The sequence below is a fragment of the Castanea sativa genome, chromosome 9, assembly GCF_040712315.1.
Source record: "Castanea sativa cultivar Marrone di Chiusa Pesio chromosome 9, ASM4071231v1".
Classification (NCBI taxonomy): domain Eukaryota; kingdom Viridiplantae; phylum Streptophyta; class Magnoliopsida; order Fagales; family Fagaceae; genus Castanea; species Castanea sativa.
In genome coordinates, this window is record NC_134021.1 from 29,218,858 (window position 1) to 29,237,794 (window position 18,937).

At 33.7% G+C, this 18,937-nt stretch overlaps 1 protein-coding gene across 1 annotated transcript; it reads left to right on the forward strand.

Moving 5' to 3' along the window:
* The first annotated feature begins 2,445 nt into the window (after nt 1–2,445).
* LOC142611155 (putative elongation factor TypA-like SVR3, chloroplastic) lies at nt 2,446–17,969 on the forward strand. The gene is made up of 14 exons (XM_075783205.1): nt 2,446–2,988; nt 3,145–3,251; nt 4,423–4,626; nt 6,005–6,181; nt 6,797–6,949; nt 9,795–9,884; nt 10,295–10,429; nt 10,600–10,716; nt 11,066–11,217; nt 11,289–11,373; nt 15,105–15,199; nt 15,953–16,118; nt 16,467–16,662; nt 17,470–17,969. The coding sequence occupies exons 1-14, from the start codon at nt 2,775–2,777 to the stop codon at nt 17,598–17,600; spliced, it is 2,022 nt and encodes a 673-aa protein (XP_075639320.1). The 5' UTR covers nt 2,446–2,774; the 3' UTR covers nt 17,601–17,969.
* Nucleotides 17,970–18,937: the final 968 nt, after the last annotated feature.

The following is an 18,937-nucleotide window of genomic DNA, read 5'->3' on the forward strand; positions in this document are numbered from 1 at the left end:
AATAATAATAATAATAATAATAATAATAATAATAATAATAATGGCATTTGTGTTTAAATTTAACTTACGGACATTGACACACCAATCCTAGTAGGCCTATATTGATGGAGAAAATCAATATTTATAGGGCAGATTCAATTTCCCACCAAATTAATGTGTAAGCTGTAATTTATGCATAAGAAGTTGAGTGTTAATAGTAGATTCATGTGAAAGTAATATTATTCCTATCATCTATATATAACCGAAACCTCTAGAACTCCCACAATTTTCCACGTCACCACTATTTTCTTTTTATTTTTCTTTTAGATTCTTTTTATTTTTTGGTTTTATATCTTATATATTTATTGTTTTTCTTCAATGTGTAATTATCTTATCAAGTGTTACAATAGTTTAGTTTAAGTAAAACTCTATTAGATATATGTTTTAAATGCTTGAAAATACTTCAACTAAAATTCTATAACAAAAATTTCAACAAATATAAACCCCTGCAAAGGTCGAAACCCTTCATACTCACTCAAATTTTCACAAAGAAAACACACATATCAATTGAAGCCATAGTAGGAAGCAAGTTGATTCTTTAACGAGAACAAATCCTGTTGTACAAAGGCCACCTAATCGCTTTTAATTTTGAACTCGATTGTCTTATTAACAACAAAGTCTATGAATTGCAGTGATGGACAGTTGTCCACAAATAACATCCACGCAAGGGCTTGATGTTTTTCTTAATTATCTCATGTAATTCTATAAATTATTTTATTTAATTTTTTTGGAATTAATATATTTAGATGGTTGGCATGGCAGACAATGTAAAAACAATTTTCTGTCATTTATGTTGCCTTCTGCATAACCCTAAATCAATGTTGAAAGGTTGTGTTTTACAACCATCTGATCTTGGTAACCAAACCATGCACCTATGATTGTTTATGATTATTTTTGTTCATTGCTTATAGTTTAAACCCATTAAAACTTATTGCATGATGGTATTTCATGGTTTTTTTTCCCTTACTTTTTCTTTCAAGGTTGCTAGGAACACAACCTAACATGTGATTTTTTTTTCATTGTTTAAAGGTTTTTTTTTTTTTTTTTTTGAGAATCATTGTTTAAAGTTTAGACCCATTAAAATTTAAAACTTATTACTTTATGGGTTCATGTACTTTTTTTTTCTTCTTATTTTTCTCTTTTCAATAGTCATATTTTTGGAATTTTGGAAGTTTTCACATCTGAATTTTTGTGTTAATTTTTGCAATATATGAACATGTTTAGCAGGTTTCAACAACTATACTATGTATTATTCTTTTGAAGGTAATCAATTTTTCTTTTATATTTCTCAATTGTATAATCATATATATAGTTTTGTTTCAATAATTTATAGGATGTAAATCTTATGATTCCTTAATACTTTTTTGGCCTTTTGGAAGTTTAACATCTGACTTTTTGAGCTATATTTTTGTAATATCTAAAACTATCTGGAAAATTTCAATGACTATAGCCATGAATTGTTATTTTGAGTGTAACAAATTTTTCTCTTATATTTCTCTGTTGTGTAGTCACACACAAATATATATTTTCTATAATTTGTAAGCTCTTAATCTTTTAATTCTTTTCAATAGTTATAGGCTTATAGTCATGAATTATTCTTTAATATTTTTCGTAAGTCATCGCACGTTCAAACAATGACTTCTTCATTAAATTTTAACACAAATTGAAGTTGTACAAGAGCGAAGTAATGATGTAGTTTCTTAATCAATTTAAAATTTTATTAAATCATTTTCTACCACACAAACAGGTAGATTCCCATGCATACTACGGATTAGCAACTAGTAAGTTGAAAATATCAACTCAATAAAGTGTAAAATTGGGCGTAAACATAGGATTCCTTTCGCTTACGATTTTGCTAGGAGCATCATTTTTTTTTTCACTGAAGTAGTCACACCTTCTCTCACATAGTATTTGCCGCTTCACTCTGGGGCCTCTACAATGCAAAAACACATTGAAGGAGAAGTGTGCAAAATTGGATGAAGTATCCATGTCGATAGACATATTGTTTCTTTCAAATTCACTTATTAAACATATCTCGCTGAATGTAATCCTTACCAAGTTATGGCATGAATACATCGTGAGCTTGTAGATACATATGTTTCTAAGGACAAAGTTTAGTTTCAAATTTAAAATTTTTTTTTTTAAATCACTATGTGACAATTTATATAAGATTATTAATGTGTATTATTGAAACATGTCTTTAACTCGTTAGAAAAGTAATGCGACTAAAACTACACATATATAGTCTTTTCAATCGTCACATAATTTAAGGAAGATAATTGCAACTTAGCAGTAGTTTGAAACTAAACTCTTTTTTATTTATTTGAAACACTATTTTTATTTATTTATATAATTCTTTGTTTTGTTTTGCTAACCATTTATTTATATAATTCAATAGTGGAAAGAGGAGAGATTTTGATCGGATGTCCGGTGATAGCCCCATTCCAAATATCATTCGGGATCAAGAGGCATATACTTTCGCCTAAAATATTATTTCTATCGAGGACGTGGACCACAGCATACCTTGAATAGGAGTAGCGGTGTTAGCTTCAGCACCAGCCACTAGTGTCTATTATCAGTTTCTGAAATCCCAAGTTCCAACTCCAATACCATACCAATACCAGCCTCACCCTCATTTTCCAAAACCAAATCCCTTCCTTACTCACATTCTCTGCTCTCTTCCTGAGACTGAGAGTGAGAAGAGAAGCATAAGATAAAAAAAAAAAAAAAAAAACATGGCAACAATCAGCTTCCGCAATTGGACCTTCTCCGTGAACAACAACTCAAGAATAACCTCATTTCCTCATCGTTCCCCACTCTCTAATAAACTCTTCATTGGCAACGCCTTAAGCTTATCTAAACGACTTCTCAAACTCCGTTCTCCAACTCTCACACCAATCAAATGCTCAGTTTCTCAAGCTACAGACACCCCCACTCCCGATATCTCTGGTAATTTGATTTCCACTTCCTCTCTTTCTTTCGTTTTAGGTTCCTGTTATCGTAATTTCGTATGTTTCGATTCATAATTTTTTTTTTTTTTACCTTATTAGTGTGTTTTGGAAATATCTAATGTTTCATTCTTTTGATGTTGTTTCTTATTATTAGAGAAGAGCCAGTTGATGAGGAGAAGTGATGTAAGGAATATAGCGATTGTGGCTCACGTTGATCATGGAAAGACAACTTTGGTTGATTCTATGTTGAAGCAAGCTAAGGTTTTTTAACTCCTTCCTTAATCATTGTCCTCTGCATAATTCAACAATGACACTAGTTGTCTCCTCAGTCAACTTCACATATCAAACAACAACAACAACAACAACAACCAAGCCCAATTTTCTTATTTTGAATACTGTGTCTCTGTCCGTGTATTTCTACTTATCCATCTTAACATTCCCATTTCAGTTACACTCATTTTATGAATATATTGTTTCTTAACAGCCCATATATTTAGTAACATAGAGCATGGCTGATTATGGTCATAATTCTTTTCTTTCTTTCAAAAGTTCCGTTCTGTAATTGATTACCTATCCAGATTGGTACATTATTTATACAACTGAAGCTTATGCTAGTACTAAATTGTATAATCTTGCTGTGATTAGATTTTTTTTGGGGGGGGGGGGGGGGGGGGGGGTGTGGGAATTAACCATAAAGAGACATGAGTGGTGTTGGATTTAATTGGAGTCTTTTATATGAAAGTTTGGATGTTAACGTGTTAGAACACCAGCGCATGATCCATATCGCTATCCCTGAATGGTAGCTTTTGGCATTATGGCCAATGTTGCAGATTTAAACTTTCAATTTATATTCATGTACATATTTCCTTCGTTTACTTCATCTCTTTGATGGAGTAGTTTCTTTTTAATACAATTTTTCTTATCTATCATAAATAAATAAATTATATTCATGTACAGACTTTAAATCATAATCTTAATGTGCAAGACAAGATTTGATCACCAACCCTAGTTATGTATTGAATAACCATACATATAATGGTTAATAGTAAGGCGATACAGGTGATAAATTTTATGCAAATTTTGATTTCATATGCCCATTGAATTCAGATTTCGATATCATGCATGGCACCAACTAATTAGCTTTTGAGATGCGCTGAGTTTGCTGGCATATAAATAAGAAATTATGAAGCCTGCATATATTTACATCAATCAATCCCTTGAAATTGAATTATTACCATTGAGAAAGTAGAATCATATAAATTTATTAATATCCTAAATAGGACAGTGTTTTTGTGAAAACCATTGTAGTCACTGGTCACTTTTGACTTACAATTGTGAAGTGGGCCATCAAACTTTACCACTTCCTCCTTCCCCAATACAAAGGAGAAAAAGATGAATGTTAGTAATATATATTTCTAATTCCACTGTGCAGGTTTTTCGGGACAACCAGTTTGTACAGGAAAGGATAATGGACTCCAATGATCTTGAGCGTGAAAGAGGAATTACAATACTTAGCAAAAATACATCTATCACTTATAAAGACACAAAGGTTAACATAATAGATACTCCAGGGCACTCTGACTTTGGAGGGGAAGTTGAACGCATCCTCAATATGGTGGAAGGGGTTCTTCTAGTGGTACTTCTTTGGAACTTTTTTTTTGGGGGGGGGAGTGATATGCTTTCTGACCGTGTGATTCCTATGCAGATGATTATGAGTATTGATATTAACATTTGTGATTCTCATGGTAGTTGTTATTTGCCATTAGTTAATTAAAGGTCACAATGGGTCTTTCGCTATTTATTATTATTATTTAAAAATATATATATATGAAGTAACGAACAGTTTGTGGATTTAAAGTCATACAGCTTCCCCCCCACCCACCCACTCACATAAAAGCCCTTCAAGGGCTAATATCATTTTTGGTAGCTGAAGCTTTAATGTTGTCCAAGATAAAAATTGTTGTTCTGTTCTTGCCTTGTGATCTGTGTGTCCGCAACTTTGCCCATTTTCTGTTAACAGTTAGATTAGAAATAACACTTAGCAGGGATTTGGGTGAAAAGAAATAGTAATGCGCTGGGCTAGATGTCAGCTTGGCGGGCCTTTTGTCTTTCCCTTTAGTTTGGCTTGTCATGAATAATACAAATACTCTAGGAATAAGTACCAGTTCAAAAGGTATTCTTTATTTTATTTATATTTAAATGTCATGTGAAGTTTTGTAATTTTTTTAGTTTCTAGATTGGGTTGTCCGATGGCTCCATTGGGGTGTTACTTTCAAGTTTCATATTCAGTTGTATTTCTGAGTTTAGTTATTTAGTTGGGGCTTAGATATCAAATCTAAGGAGTCATAGTGCTGTTAGGATTAGCTATTAGTCATCTATTTTATGTGTATGTGATATTTTCCATTCAAGAGGGAGAGAATATGTTTTCTAAATTTTAGGAGGCTATGACTATGAATCTTCATGTAAAATTTTGGTGATAAATAACGGCATCTGTTTCCTCACTTAAATTAGTTTGGTCTTCTAGAGAATACTCTGAAATCATGATAAATTGCTTTTGTCTTGTGAAATAGGACTCTGGAATTATGTGCTTATACCATGCTTTCTTCCTTAATGATTTCTTTTTCCCCATTTTCTTATTGCATGGATGTGCTCGACTTCAGGAACTTATGATTACTTCACATGGGGTTTGTTAGGGATAATTTTGGGGATTATGCATTATAAGAGTTCTGGGTTTGGGTTTTTCTTCATAGGAAAGTGAATAACTTTTTCAGAATTATACTTTTCTTCACTTAATAAAATTAAAGTTCTTGATGAACATACTAATACTAATAATCACTCCAAAAGAAGTGTTTTTTCTTATAAATGATGTCTTGGGAGAATTTTCCATGATAGTGACCTTGTTTTTTTTGGTTATTGGCTTGCTTTGTTATGATACCTCTTTAGATAATCTTACCTGGTTATCTTCTGTTTCATGTGATCTGTTACTTAATTGATATGGCTGTTCCTTTTTGTAGGTAGATTCTGTTGAGGGTCCAATGCCTCAAACGAGGTTTGTTCTAAAGAAGGCCCTAGAATTTGGCCATGCTGTTGTTGTTGTGGTCAATAAGATTGACAGACCATCTGCTCGTCCTGATTATGTCGTAAATTCAACTTTTGAACTCTTTATTGAACTAAATGCGTCAGATGAACAGGTACCTTTTCTATATTGTGAAGTGGCAAATATGTGTTTCGCATTGGACATTGGGTTAAAACTATCTTGCTATTCAAAACAGGAACTATATTCTGCCTCCATCCATGCCTGAATAGATAAAAGGTGTGCATCAAAATGGTCTGTTGACCACCATGGTCCATCTTTATGATAGGAATTATCAGGTAGTTATTATAAACATTGAGGATGAATAAAGTCTTTCCTTGTCCACTTGGAAATCTGGATGTGAATGGGGAAGCCAGAAAAAAAAAAAAAAAAAAAAAAAAAAATCCCTCCTATCCACTACATGGCAATTCAAATGATTAACCATTTGCACTATCAATTATTTGAACTATTTAACAGTCATATGACTTGTTTAGATGACTTAATAGATATTGTGATTAATATGTACGTGGATGAACACCTGAATCACCACTTAATTGGTTGGAGTTGATTCCTCCAATTCAGTTTAGAGGAAAAATATGTACAAAAAAATGTGGTTATAGATGTGTACTCATAATTTAATCCTTTATTTCATTAAAGGTTTATAGATGCTTCAATGTTGTCTAAAAACACCATCTAAAGTTTAATCTACTTGCAACTTTCATTTTGCCTGCAGTGTGATTTCCAAGCAATATATGCAAGCGGTATTAAGGGAAAGGCAGGATTGTCACCTGATAATTTGGCAGAAGATCTTGGGCCACTTTTCGAGTCTATAATCAGATGCATACCTGGGCCATGTATTGACAGAGATGGTGCACTGCAAATGCTTGTTAGTGGTTGTTCTTTCAATTCTTTAATGTTATTTATTTATTTAGTGTTTTGTCTATTTGGATGTGACATAGCACCTTATACTATATAACAGCAATTTGTTGGATTAATTGGCTGTGGACCACACCTCATGACCTCATGAAGCAGGGTTCAGTAGTTCAAATCTCCCATTTCCCCTTCCCTTGGGGCTTATAGGGCTGACTGTTATTGTGAGACTATTCCTTCATGCAGTATACTAGCCCTCTACATCAGTGTGAGGACAGACTAATTAAAGTAATTTTAGTCAAACATTTTCAACGGATATCTGTGCGGTCACTAGTAGGTGACTAAGCAATTTCAACCTCTTTTTTTAAAAAAAATTTATAATAATTAATCAGTTTTATTAATGAGAGGGAACTAGCCCCTGTCTGAAGGGATTGTCCTAAACAATTACAAAAATGCAAATTATGATCAAAAGGAAAGAGAGTCAATAAAATCAATCATGGATCTTGCTATGACCCATTATATGAGCCCATTCGAACAAAGTTCTTACAAAAGACAATTTTAAATGAACAAATGAAACCCCTACATCTTCAAAGGGATGTCGGCTCCTCTCTATCATATTGTCTGCATAAGGGGTGAATTTCAAGCACCAGAGGGTTTACTGCACCAATTCCTCCATCCACTTAGGAGCTCAAACATAGTTTTACGCATTACCCAATGGAAACCAAACACAGAAAGTAGATTTGTGTGTCACAATGCAACAACAATTTTGCCATAGGAATTCCTCTCTTCATGAGATTATCACAATTTGATATCTTCACCGAAGTTGAAGTCCACATCAAGAATAATCCCCACACCATATATGCCAATACTTCATTCTTTGTTGTTTCCTTATTAAAATTTCACAAACTTCATAAACATATACCAACCCTCTTATACCTCTTTATAAGTTGTAACTACGGGCAATTCATATCTTCATTTATCAGTTGTCCCATTCTTCTACATATTTCATTGAAATCACTTGTCTCCACAAATGAGTATCTTCCACCCCAATCCGCCAAAGCCACTTACCCAACAAGGTTTGATTAACAGTGCCCAATTCGCATACCCCCAATCCTCCATTACAAAAAAGAGAGATCACATGATGTTCCAATTTACAAGATGGAATTTAAATTCATCACTGCCTCCATTCCATATAAAATTCCTTTAAGTAAGGTCAACCTCCTCCCTTTTGACAAGTACAATCACTTCCATCCCAACAATCTATAGTCTGAAGTCATACCTAGGTAATTCATTCGTTAGCAACCAACCTTACACCCACGGATTTTAGCCCATTCATCAATGTTGTCCATGTCCCCTATTGGAACAATTTCACTTTTGCTTAGAGCCTGTCAAAGCTTCAAAGCAAATTAAAACCATTTTAATATAAAAAATTTGCATCACAAAACTAAGTGCTACCATTGGCTAATAGTAAATGAGAAACAAAAGGTTGTTGTTAGGACGATTTCCTGCCTGAAACCCAAAGATGAATCCCCCATCCTTAGTTCTCAAAATTTTACCTAGTACCTAACCAAAATAAAAGGCAAAGTTGACAAAAGATCACCTTGCCTCAGACCCTTGGGGCTGTTGAAAAAACCTTTTATTATTAAAAAAATGTATTGTTGTCACCCAAAAATGAATATAGCATCTCCACCGATTACCAAAGTCCATTCTCTCCATCAAATCTACTACCGTATTCCAATTGACGTGATTATGGGTGTTTCAATATCTAGTTTGCAAATAACGTCTGGTAGTCCTCTTTTGATATGACTATCTAGCACACTTTTAGCAAAAATCTTTCAATAAAATGCTAGCTAAGCTATTCCCAAACGAACACTGAGTCTAGAATCTGCCTCTCTCACAAATGCATTTTGAGATTTTGAAATTAAGCTATCTAACATCAACTTCAATTTGTTGGCCAACACCTTTGTCAGCAATTTATAAACACTCCCAATCAAGCTAATAGGCCGAAAATTTCTATTATATATACCATTATTCCTTTTAGGAATTAATGCAATAAAAGAGGCATTTGGAGAATTTTCAAACTTACAGAACTCATGACCCTCTTTGAAGAAAGGCATAATGTCTTCCTCTCCAATCGATGAAAAATCCAACCCATCCACTTTTGGTCTCCAATCCTCTGTCCATATAAATTTCATACCATTGAACAATTTGGTTTCATACCTCTAGTCTTGATAGATTTCCCCATCCACCTCCAAGCTCCCAATGTGGTTTGCTCTCCTATGTCAGTTATATCTTATGGAAAACCTTGTGTTATCATAACCTTCTTTAAACCATACTACCAATCTACCCTTGACTTCTGTCTCCATGAAATTTCTTCCAAAGTTGCCAACTTTCCCACCTATGATTTTAAATTTTCACTTGTCATCTTTAATTAATTTATTTATTTTTAAATATATTCCTCTTTTGATAGCCTTTTTTCTCCTTCCTCATTGAGATTCCAAATGTCATTCTACAAGATCCTTTCTTTAATCCCACATCCTTAAACTCATGCATTTCATTCCTTCTAATCATCCTTTAATGCTTTAAGTTTCTGATGCAGTCATGGAAGATTGGTTTGTTACTGCTTTGCAAATTTTTCTATTCAACACTTATTTTATGGGGTACAAAAAGCTGTACTTAAGAAATAAGCCATGGACATAAGCTCATCCAAACAAGCTGTCATGTCCAGTAAACAAATCTAACTTATAGAGCTCAGTTTTATATTTGTTTTATCTTTGTTGTTGTTGTTGTTGTTGTTGGTGTGTGTGTGTGTGTGTCTTTTTTAACAGAATCTTATTTGCACTGTCAAAATAATGTTTTAGGTTACAAATATCGAGTATGATGAACATAAAGGACGTATTGCCATTGGACGCTTGCATGCTGGATTTCTGCGTAGAGGATTGGATGTGAGGGTGAGTTTGATTTGAATCAGGAAGGTGGTCCGTGCTGCACATTTTTGTATTTATTACTATATAATTGTGCATATTAAATCAACTTTGGCTGTTTTGTTTTGAAAGTGTAAATATTAGAGTCCCCACCCACCTCTTCGGGGGGCCTTGTCTTTATGTTATCTTACAATCTTGCTAATTTGGGTTTAAAATTTTATATCCCATTTCAGCATAAAAGATTCCAATAATTTAAAAAAAAATATTGACTATAACTATGCATCTTTGAGTTTTTGGCTTTGGTAGTTTTCCTTTTGCTTGCAGTCAAATCCATTTAATGGAAACAAATTGCTCTTGCAAATATTTATTGGACACTTTTACAGGGAAAAAAAAGGGACATTCTCTCTTCCTACTAATAATTTTAACATTTCTTTTAGGTGTGCACCTCAGAAGATTCCTGTAGATATGCAAGAATCACTGAGCTTTTTGTGTATGAGAAATTCAATAGGGTTCCTGCAGATCGTGTAGAAGCAGGTGACATATGTGCTGTCTGTGGAATTGATGATGTACAGGTACATCAACTGATATCTTGACATTAACGTTACATTATTTTTTCCATTAGTAATATAGGGATTCCTAACTTTTAAGATAGTTTTCAGTTAACATTTAACAATAAAGGACAAACTTGTCCCTTTTTTTTTTTGTAAGAATTTGTTGGCACTTATTTAAATTCTTTACTCAGATTGGGGAGACCATTGCTGACAAAATATCTGGGAGGCCTTTACCAGCCATTAAGGTGGAAGAACCAACTGTCAAAATGGCGTTCTCTATAAATACTTCACCATTTGTTGGACGTGAGGTGTGTCTCTATAAAACAGTTTACATGGCTTTCTTAGTAAAGTTTTAGCCATTTGATGAGGCTTGTGCAAAGCCGTCCTTGTAGGCAAGCTAAAAGGCCTAAGTATGCAAGCCTTTTAGTAGCACTTTTCTGCTTTAAGTGTGCATGCCTTCATGAGTGGTTAGATAAATCCTAATTTGATTGGTTTCATCTCTCCTTGCAAATATCTTGCATTCCATCTATTTCTTGTTAATCTTGTAGCTTGTCTGTATTTAGTATTTTAGTTAGAATTTTTTTTTTTTTTTGCTAAATTAGAAAAGTGTTGCATCGGAATGACCTTATGACTCAAAGTCTCTTTGTTCCTTTTTAGGGAAAGTATGTCACTAGTAGGAACTTGCGAGACCGGCTCTACCGTGAGCTTGAGCGTAATTTGGCTATGAAAGTTGAAGATGGAGAAACGGCAGATACATTCGTTGTTAGTGGTCGTGGTACTTTACATATCACCATATTGATAGAAAACATGTAAGTATAGGCTATTGGTTGCTCATGTTTTTCTTCTGCACATATGTTTTTAAAATAAGCATGCATTTTAGGCGAAGGGAAGGATATGAGTTTATGGTGGGACCCCCCAAAGTTATTAACAAAAAGGTGGATGACCGCTTGCTGGAACCATATGAGGTTAGTTTCTAATAGAGATTTCAAGTAGAGATTTTCCTTTGTTTCATGTCTGGGAAAAAGGACATTCATGTGCATGCTTTATGGTTGATGTAGGTATAACATAGTTCAATGTTTCTATTATCAACAGTCTTGTATCTTCTTCCTTGTGGTTCATTTAAAATAATTGAGAAGTGACTTAAGCCTTCTTTTTCTTTGGCTAAAACGTTTTCCAAAAAAATAAAGTTTCACATTTTCGGTGTTTGGTGTAGCTGAAAACCTTTTTCGACAACAAATATTTTCCCCAGTCAATAGAAAACTAAGCAAAACAGGCTGGAAATATATTACTCTTTTGGAAAGCATAAATGATTATCTGAGCACACTTTATCAAATTCAAATCTCCATTGAAATCTGCAAAACAAAGAAGAGCACAGATGTAATTGAACCATGAGCCTGAATTTTTCAAATCAGCAAATTCTTCACTAGTTCCACAGCTTCCGCTTGGCAACAACAGGAGGTTAAACCAGCATGGAAATTCATATATTGACCATGCCACGACCCAAACCCTATGAAATTTGAAGGCATGACTAATCTGATTAACACTAAATTTTGGTTTAGCATGAACAGGTCAGTACAAAATAGAGAATGATAAGCACAAAATCAAGGCACACTATATCCAAAACTAACTTCTCCTACCAACCTCAGTATCATGGCTAAATAGAGCAACTTGAAATGTCCAAAACTTTAGAAGTATGTAATGTATCTCGTATCCGTATCAGGATTGAATAACAATCCTCAAATTTAATGGACTAATCCCAACGCAAAATCTAAACATCTGATAACTAACTACATAATCCTTAAAATCCCTCAAATTGAAGATTGCAAACTAAACAGTAAAACCTCCTAAGTCTAAATCACATAGCTCTAGTTAACGAAAAAGTTAATCATGGAATAATTTTGCTGCTAACTAACACCCTTGTACTAGAGATTTTCTTCCATCTTCACGGATTGCTAAACCACTTTGTGCCCTTTACCGTGCCTATTCAATCTTTAAGATATTAAAAAAGTGAGCTTAATGGCCCAATAAGCTATATATATATAAGACAATGGATGGAGTCAATCATAGGGCTAGATTAACCTTTAAAACACTAATCAGCTTTCCAGAATGAGCATTTTTTGAATGAATATCAATATGCATAAACAATCAAATATTTGAAAATGCCAATTAAATGCATGTACAAAAACGATATCAATGAGGACGTTATAAATTATTTCTGAACCTTAGAAAGTACCTCTTTGATTTTCAGATATAAACCATATACACAATTCATTACAATTATGAAAATCAAAGTCTATGGTCAACTAATCTTATTTGACACTCAAGGCCCAAAAAATGCTTTGGTTCAATCATTAGAAACCAAAGGCCAATACTCGTCCTGGACTGGCCACATATTTCTCTTACTTGATTGGGACTTGTTACACTGCATCAATACTAAAGGCTTACAACTTAACCCCTGTTAGCTAAGGCCACACTCCGTGGGTTCTCTTTGATGAGATTACTCAGGCCAATAACTTGCCATATCTAGACCACAGTTCTGAATCTCAAATGGGATTCACGTTTTATATCTCAGATCAAACTTTTAAGATTATCAAAGCACAAAATTGATAGTTGAAAATTAAGAAAGTAGTAATATTTAAATAGAATACATAAAAAGGTAACATTTAAATAAAATAATTTTGTTCAAAATAAGCATACATTTTAAACTCTATTATAGTTATAGAATACATGTCAACGATTAAATGCTGTCCAATGCTTTAGAACTTCAAAAATTCATTGACCTTAAGGGAAAAAAATAAAAATAAAAATAAAAAAGATGTTTTTTTGACCCTTGGGTTATTTATGTAAAAATAAAATCAAATGGTACAGTGTACATAAAGTTATTTATCAAAAAGTAATACTTGGATATGTAAAAGCATAATTCAAGAGTAGATTTTCTTTATTGATGAGTTTATTGACAGTTGTAATATATATATATATATATATATATATATATATATATATATATATATATATATATATATTTTTTTTTTTTGTAAGTACAGTTGTAATCTTTACTCACAGTCTTATACTTAAAAATTAATTATCTTTTAATTTTTTTATGCTTTGTTATTTTTATAAACTTTCTTATATAAGTTGTAAAAAAATAAAAACATCATTGACAATATATATATATATATAAAATTTATATTTTAGTTAATTATTAATTAATTATGATGTCATCACGGTCCAACCTCAATTGAACCTCAACCCGACCTCAAAAACCTTGAACTTCTTCCTTTTACGGTTCTTTGAACGGTCCGGGTTCCAAAACTATGCAAACATCCATCAAATCATACATTGAAAAAGTAGAGTGGCTTCCTACCAATAGACATCCAATTGGATAGTGTTCCAAAAAGAAATGTTTTCGATCTGCTACTATCCTTTCAGAATCCTCAAAGCACTGATTTTTTCTCTCCTACCAAATGCACCGCATCAAGCACCAAACTTCTTTCCTTGCTAGCAGGCTAAAAGCTCAACCATAGTCTTTGGCATTACCTTGTAGATACCAAATAATAAAAAACCGTAGACCATAGCTTGAATGCAATAGGACAATGTAGTAAAGATGGTCTACTAACTCCCCACTGCTTTTACACATGTAACACCAATCCAGGATCCACACTTTCCTCTTGCGTAAAGTATCAATTGTCAAAATTTTCCTCAAAGCTGCAATCCAAAAAAAAAAAAAAATGCTACTCTACAAGGGACCTTTGGCTTCCAAATGCTCCTCCAGGGAAATGATTGCTCATAGACATCTATCAGGGCCTGATAATGGCTTGCTCTTGGTCAAGTTGAACTCAGTCAGAAGTTTCAACTTCTTCATCTCAAGCACATCCTTGGTCAGAAGTCCCAACTTCTTCATCTCAAGCACATCCTTCTCCACACAGTGCGTTATCCCTCCCTTCCACAATTAACACCAACCTTGCCATGATTTTGTTCTTTTGTGATATTTTTGACAAAGCTGGAGCTGGCCTATTAGAATTTGGGTGATTGAGGTGGTGGGAACTTTGAAATTTCGGGATTTTCGTGAAGATTTTCAGCAAAAAAAAGATACATAAATTGTTTTTAAATGAATTTCAATGTTTCAACGAAACAACAGAAAATAAATCATTTTTCCTGAAAATTTTTCCTACTGAAAATATTCTCCCTCGAAAATTTTTACTTTGAAATAAACCAAGTCCAAAATATTAATACTCATACAATAGTCTGAAATTTATACAATTTGTTATTGGTTACATGCAAAGGCTCATTGTGGGTAGCTAGGAAACAGTGCAAATGAAGAGTATTTTTTTGCTCTCTTTCCCCCCCCCCCCCCCCCCCCCCTCAAGACTGAACATTTTAGTATAATTTCCCTGGATGATGATTATAACATTGAACATTTTAATTGGCATGGATAAGTGATGACGATGATAATATAAAGGCCGAAGATGATGTGGATTTGTAGCTCAATTATATTCATTTTTCTTAATACGAGTGGGTATTGCTTATGCATCATACGCAAGAGTTAAGAACATCAAGCAAACAAAAGACAGATATTTCTGGTAGTTATAAATAAATTGATAATTTTTTTAAGCTGTTGTTGCTATCAATTTTGAAAAAAAGACAAAGTTATCCACTCTTCAGGAAGAATTTGTTACTAAATATGAATTGATCGCAGATTGCTACTGTAGAAGTACCAGAAGAGCACATGGGGTCTGTGGTTGAACTTCTAGGCAAAAGGCGCGGGCAGATGTTTGATATGCAAGGGGTTGGGTGTGTAACATTCTCTTTTCCCAGTTCTCTTTTTTGTAATTTTCCAAGTTTTAATTGAACTTTTCATAATTTATAGCATAATTTCATGGTAAAGGAATGATATCATAATTCTGTGTGGTCATTATTGTCTTTTAGCACAGGAACAGTGTACCTATTTGATGAGGTTGAGGTGAAAAGAAAAGGTTCATATAATGTAGAGTTGAGATAGATTATTAGGATTAATTGCAAGCTCATGCATGTGGGCATACATACATTGTGCACACGTATATGCATACTTGTTCACAGTCATGGTATTTGCATATAAAAGCTTATTCTTCCTCTGCCAGTATTGTATAAAATAGCCCATAATTAACTCTTGTGAAATCCCTTTACCGCCATATCTGCCATACTTCTTGTGATATTGATTTATCTTCCCCACAAATGGTCCCTGCTATTGGTATCAATTTATTGCTTATGATATTTCCCTAACATGCCATAGATAAAAATTACAGATATGAGAAGGATCAATTTTGTCCACGAACCAAGATTATTTTAAAGGATGCATGCATTCTCACATCAGTTGTGGACATGATAGATGGCATTCAATTTTTTGTTACTGCATATGCATTCATTATTATTTTTAATGGTTCATCAAAATCAAACATGCTTTTGGTGATGCGGGGCAATGGTTATGCCAGTGAATAATGGCAGTCTTGAATTTGCACCCTGATTATTTGTTACTTTGATCTAATAATCTGGAAATTTGTGTACCAGGTCGGAAGGAACAACATTTCTTAAATACAAAATTCCAACACGTGGCCTTCTTGGTTTGAGAAATGCAATTTTAACTGTTTCTCGTGGCACGGCGATTCTCAACACAATATTTGATAGCTATGGACCTTGGGCTGGTGATATTACTACCAGGGATCAGGGTTCACTGGTAAGTTCAGACTTGTGAGATTCTTTCCTATATAGCATCTGTGGAAATGTTTTTGATGTTGAAGGCTTTTGGCTATCGTTCTGTTGCTATACTTACAACAGATGTTATGTCAGTGATTACTCTATTTTAATATATGCTTTGAAGCTACTTTATTGCAATTTTCTCATGTATCTTACTATTTTATTGAAAATAAATAATCTAAATAATTGTGAAGGGTAAAGGCCATCACAACAATAATCACACCCTGTATTTTTTGTAGTCATATTTGTAGTGATGCAATGTGAATTCCCATGAATTTTGGGAAGGTTAGTGCCAATAATACCAAAATCACAAGTGATTGATTTTCAGGTTGCCTTTGAGGATGGAACAACTAGTTCTTATGCCCTTTCTAGTTCACAGGAGAGAGGGCAGATGTTTATTGGTCCTGGGGTGGACGTTTATAAAGGTCAAATAGTTGGCATTCATCAGCGGCCTGGGGACTTGTCCCTTAATGTGTGCAAGAGAAAGGCTGCAACTAATATCCGTTCAAACAAAGAGCAAACAGGTCAGAACCATCTCTAGTCATTACTCTCCTTACTATTGCACTGAAGAATGAAATTTGGTCACTTTTATTTTGCTGTCGAGTTTACGTTTACCCTTTTTCCCCTTTGCTCAGAAGTTATATTTACCAAGTTATGTATGTTGACTGATAAGCAGATGTGAAATCAGATTTTTGCTTTTTTAATCGCCACATGAACCCAATTTTCAGCCAAAAATGAATTGCCATATGAATCCTATGCCATGTAGGATTGAGTTAGAATTTTCATTCCTTTAAACTGTATATTTTTCATGTCCCAGTAAAAGAGATAATTTTGTCAAAGAAACAGTTAGACCCATATTTTAATAGCTGCTGTGTATAAATACTTAATGAAGAAAAGAGGGAGCATCTCGAATTAGGTACATGGGTGCATGTTGACCATATTCATAATGCTGAAGTCATAATTACTGACCAAGGGTTTGTAGAGTATGCATAATGATTAGTTTCAAGACAAGTAGCTCCTATATTAAATGGCCTTGAGTTCAATAATCAAATAAACTCAAGATTCTTACAATATGATGGTATTTGTCTGTTATTTTTTTCCTTTTGATTAAATATACTATAAATCATGCAACTTTGTACATCTGCAGCAGCAAGGCTTTGTTTATTGCATTTAATAATCAAATAAACTCAAGATTCTTACAATATGATGGTATTTGTCTGTTATTTTTGTCCTTATGATTAAATATAGTATAAATCATGTAACTTTGTACATCTGCAGCAGCAAGGCTTTGTTTATTGCATTTACTAATCCATATTTTTCTCCTAATGCAGTGGTTCTTGATACCCCATTGGCTTATAGCTTGGACGACTGCATTGAGTACATTCAAGAGGATGAACTAGTGGAGGTCACTCCATTACATATCCGAATGTGCAAAAATCCGAAGTTTTCAAAGAGAAAGTAGACATTCAATTTAGTAATATAGCGTCTGGATCTGCTCTTGCAATTAGATTGATATCTCCCCTTTCACACCATCTGATGCCACTTCTGGTTCTCTTTCTCTACATCCTAAAACCTCCCTTATAGTAATTTTACTAATTTGAATTGGTTAGAGGTAAAAGGGTACATGAACATGTATAACGGATGAGGATGTTAAATAGTGAATTGTACTTCAAGGAGATGGGCCCACTAACATTTTGAACATTGATTTGTAATGGAGATTCCCAGTATGTCACTCATCTAATGGACAACTGGTCAATTTTTTGGGTAGAGGCCAATCTAGCCGAATACATTCAAAGATAATTGAAAACAAGTGACCACTTCTTGATTTTTATATTTGGGTGTTGCTAATGTCATGTATATTTCAGTACGCAACATATTATCCAAATTGTATAGCGTATTGCACTATTATTCAATCTAATACCTTTTTTGCTTTTCTTCGGGATAACCTAGGTGAAAGAAGAGTTTGTGATGTTTATTCTCTTTCATTTGCTGAAGTTACAAAAGATGGATTGGGGATGATGTTGTGAACAATGAAAGAAAACAAGAAAATGTTAATGGCTTAAAGGCAAGAATGATTTCGATATCCCCAAAAAGTATGTCATTGATCCCAAGTTAACCTAGATTAAAATTTTTGAAAAATCATTCAGTGTGACATTGATAATGGAGTTGATTTAAGCATGGTTTTCAAAAATCTAACCGGACTGACCGGTCCAACCAAGAATCGGGCAAAACCAATAAAAATGCCCAAAACCGGTCAAAATGGGGAACCAAATGCAAAAATGGTTTTGCCCTTAATCTGGTTTTAAAAACCATGGATTTAAGCTGATTGACCAAATATCAAATTGTACAGATTAGGAACGTGTGATTAGGTAAAACCTTAATTAATTAGGCTAGGATTTGAGTTTGCTAGAAATCTGACCATACAATTGGAGTAAACTAATTGCCATTGGAAAGATGGTGGAAATTCCTTTAAAACAAATGGTCACAACCCTGGATTGGATTCGAGATGAACAAGATACCACAAAATCATTGAAAAACCTGTACCCTCAAACTGATTTGATTTGAGTTTAAAATTGAACAACCAAAGTTGCACAAATTTGGAATCGTTGAAACACAAAAAGAACACCCAAGCGGAGGTTGCCACTTGGGTATGCATCAAATTGTGCACCTAAAACCGAATTACACGAAAGCCAAAGAAAATTGCTTTTTGCAAAGCTTCCCCAAGAATATATTTATAAGCTACGAGGCCCTAAATAGTAAATGCATTACTACAAAGGTTCTCCTAGAATGTCGTGAGAA

Bases quoted from the DNA above. Each gene is read 5' to 3' on its own strand.
- LOC142611155 (XM_075783205.1), top strand. From the start codon at position 2,775: ATGGCAACAATCAGCTTCCGCAATTGGACCTTCTCCGTGAACAACAAC. The intron at 4,627-6,004 runs GTACTTCTTTGG...TCCTTTTTGTAG, and splicing joins TGGAAGGGGTTCTTCTAGTG to GTAGATTCTGTTGAGGGTCC. The intron at 11,374-15,104 runs GTTAGTTTCTAA...AATTGATCGCAG, and splicing joins GCTTGCTGGAACCATATGAG to ATTGCTACTGTAGAAGTACC.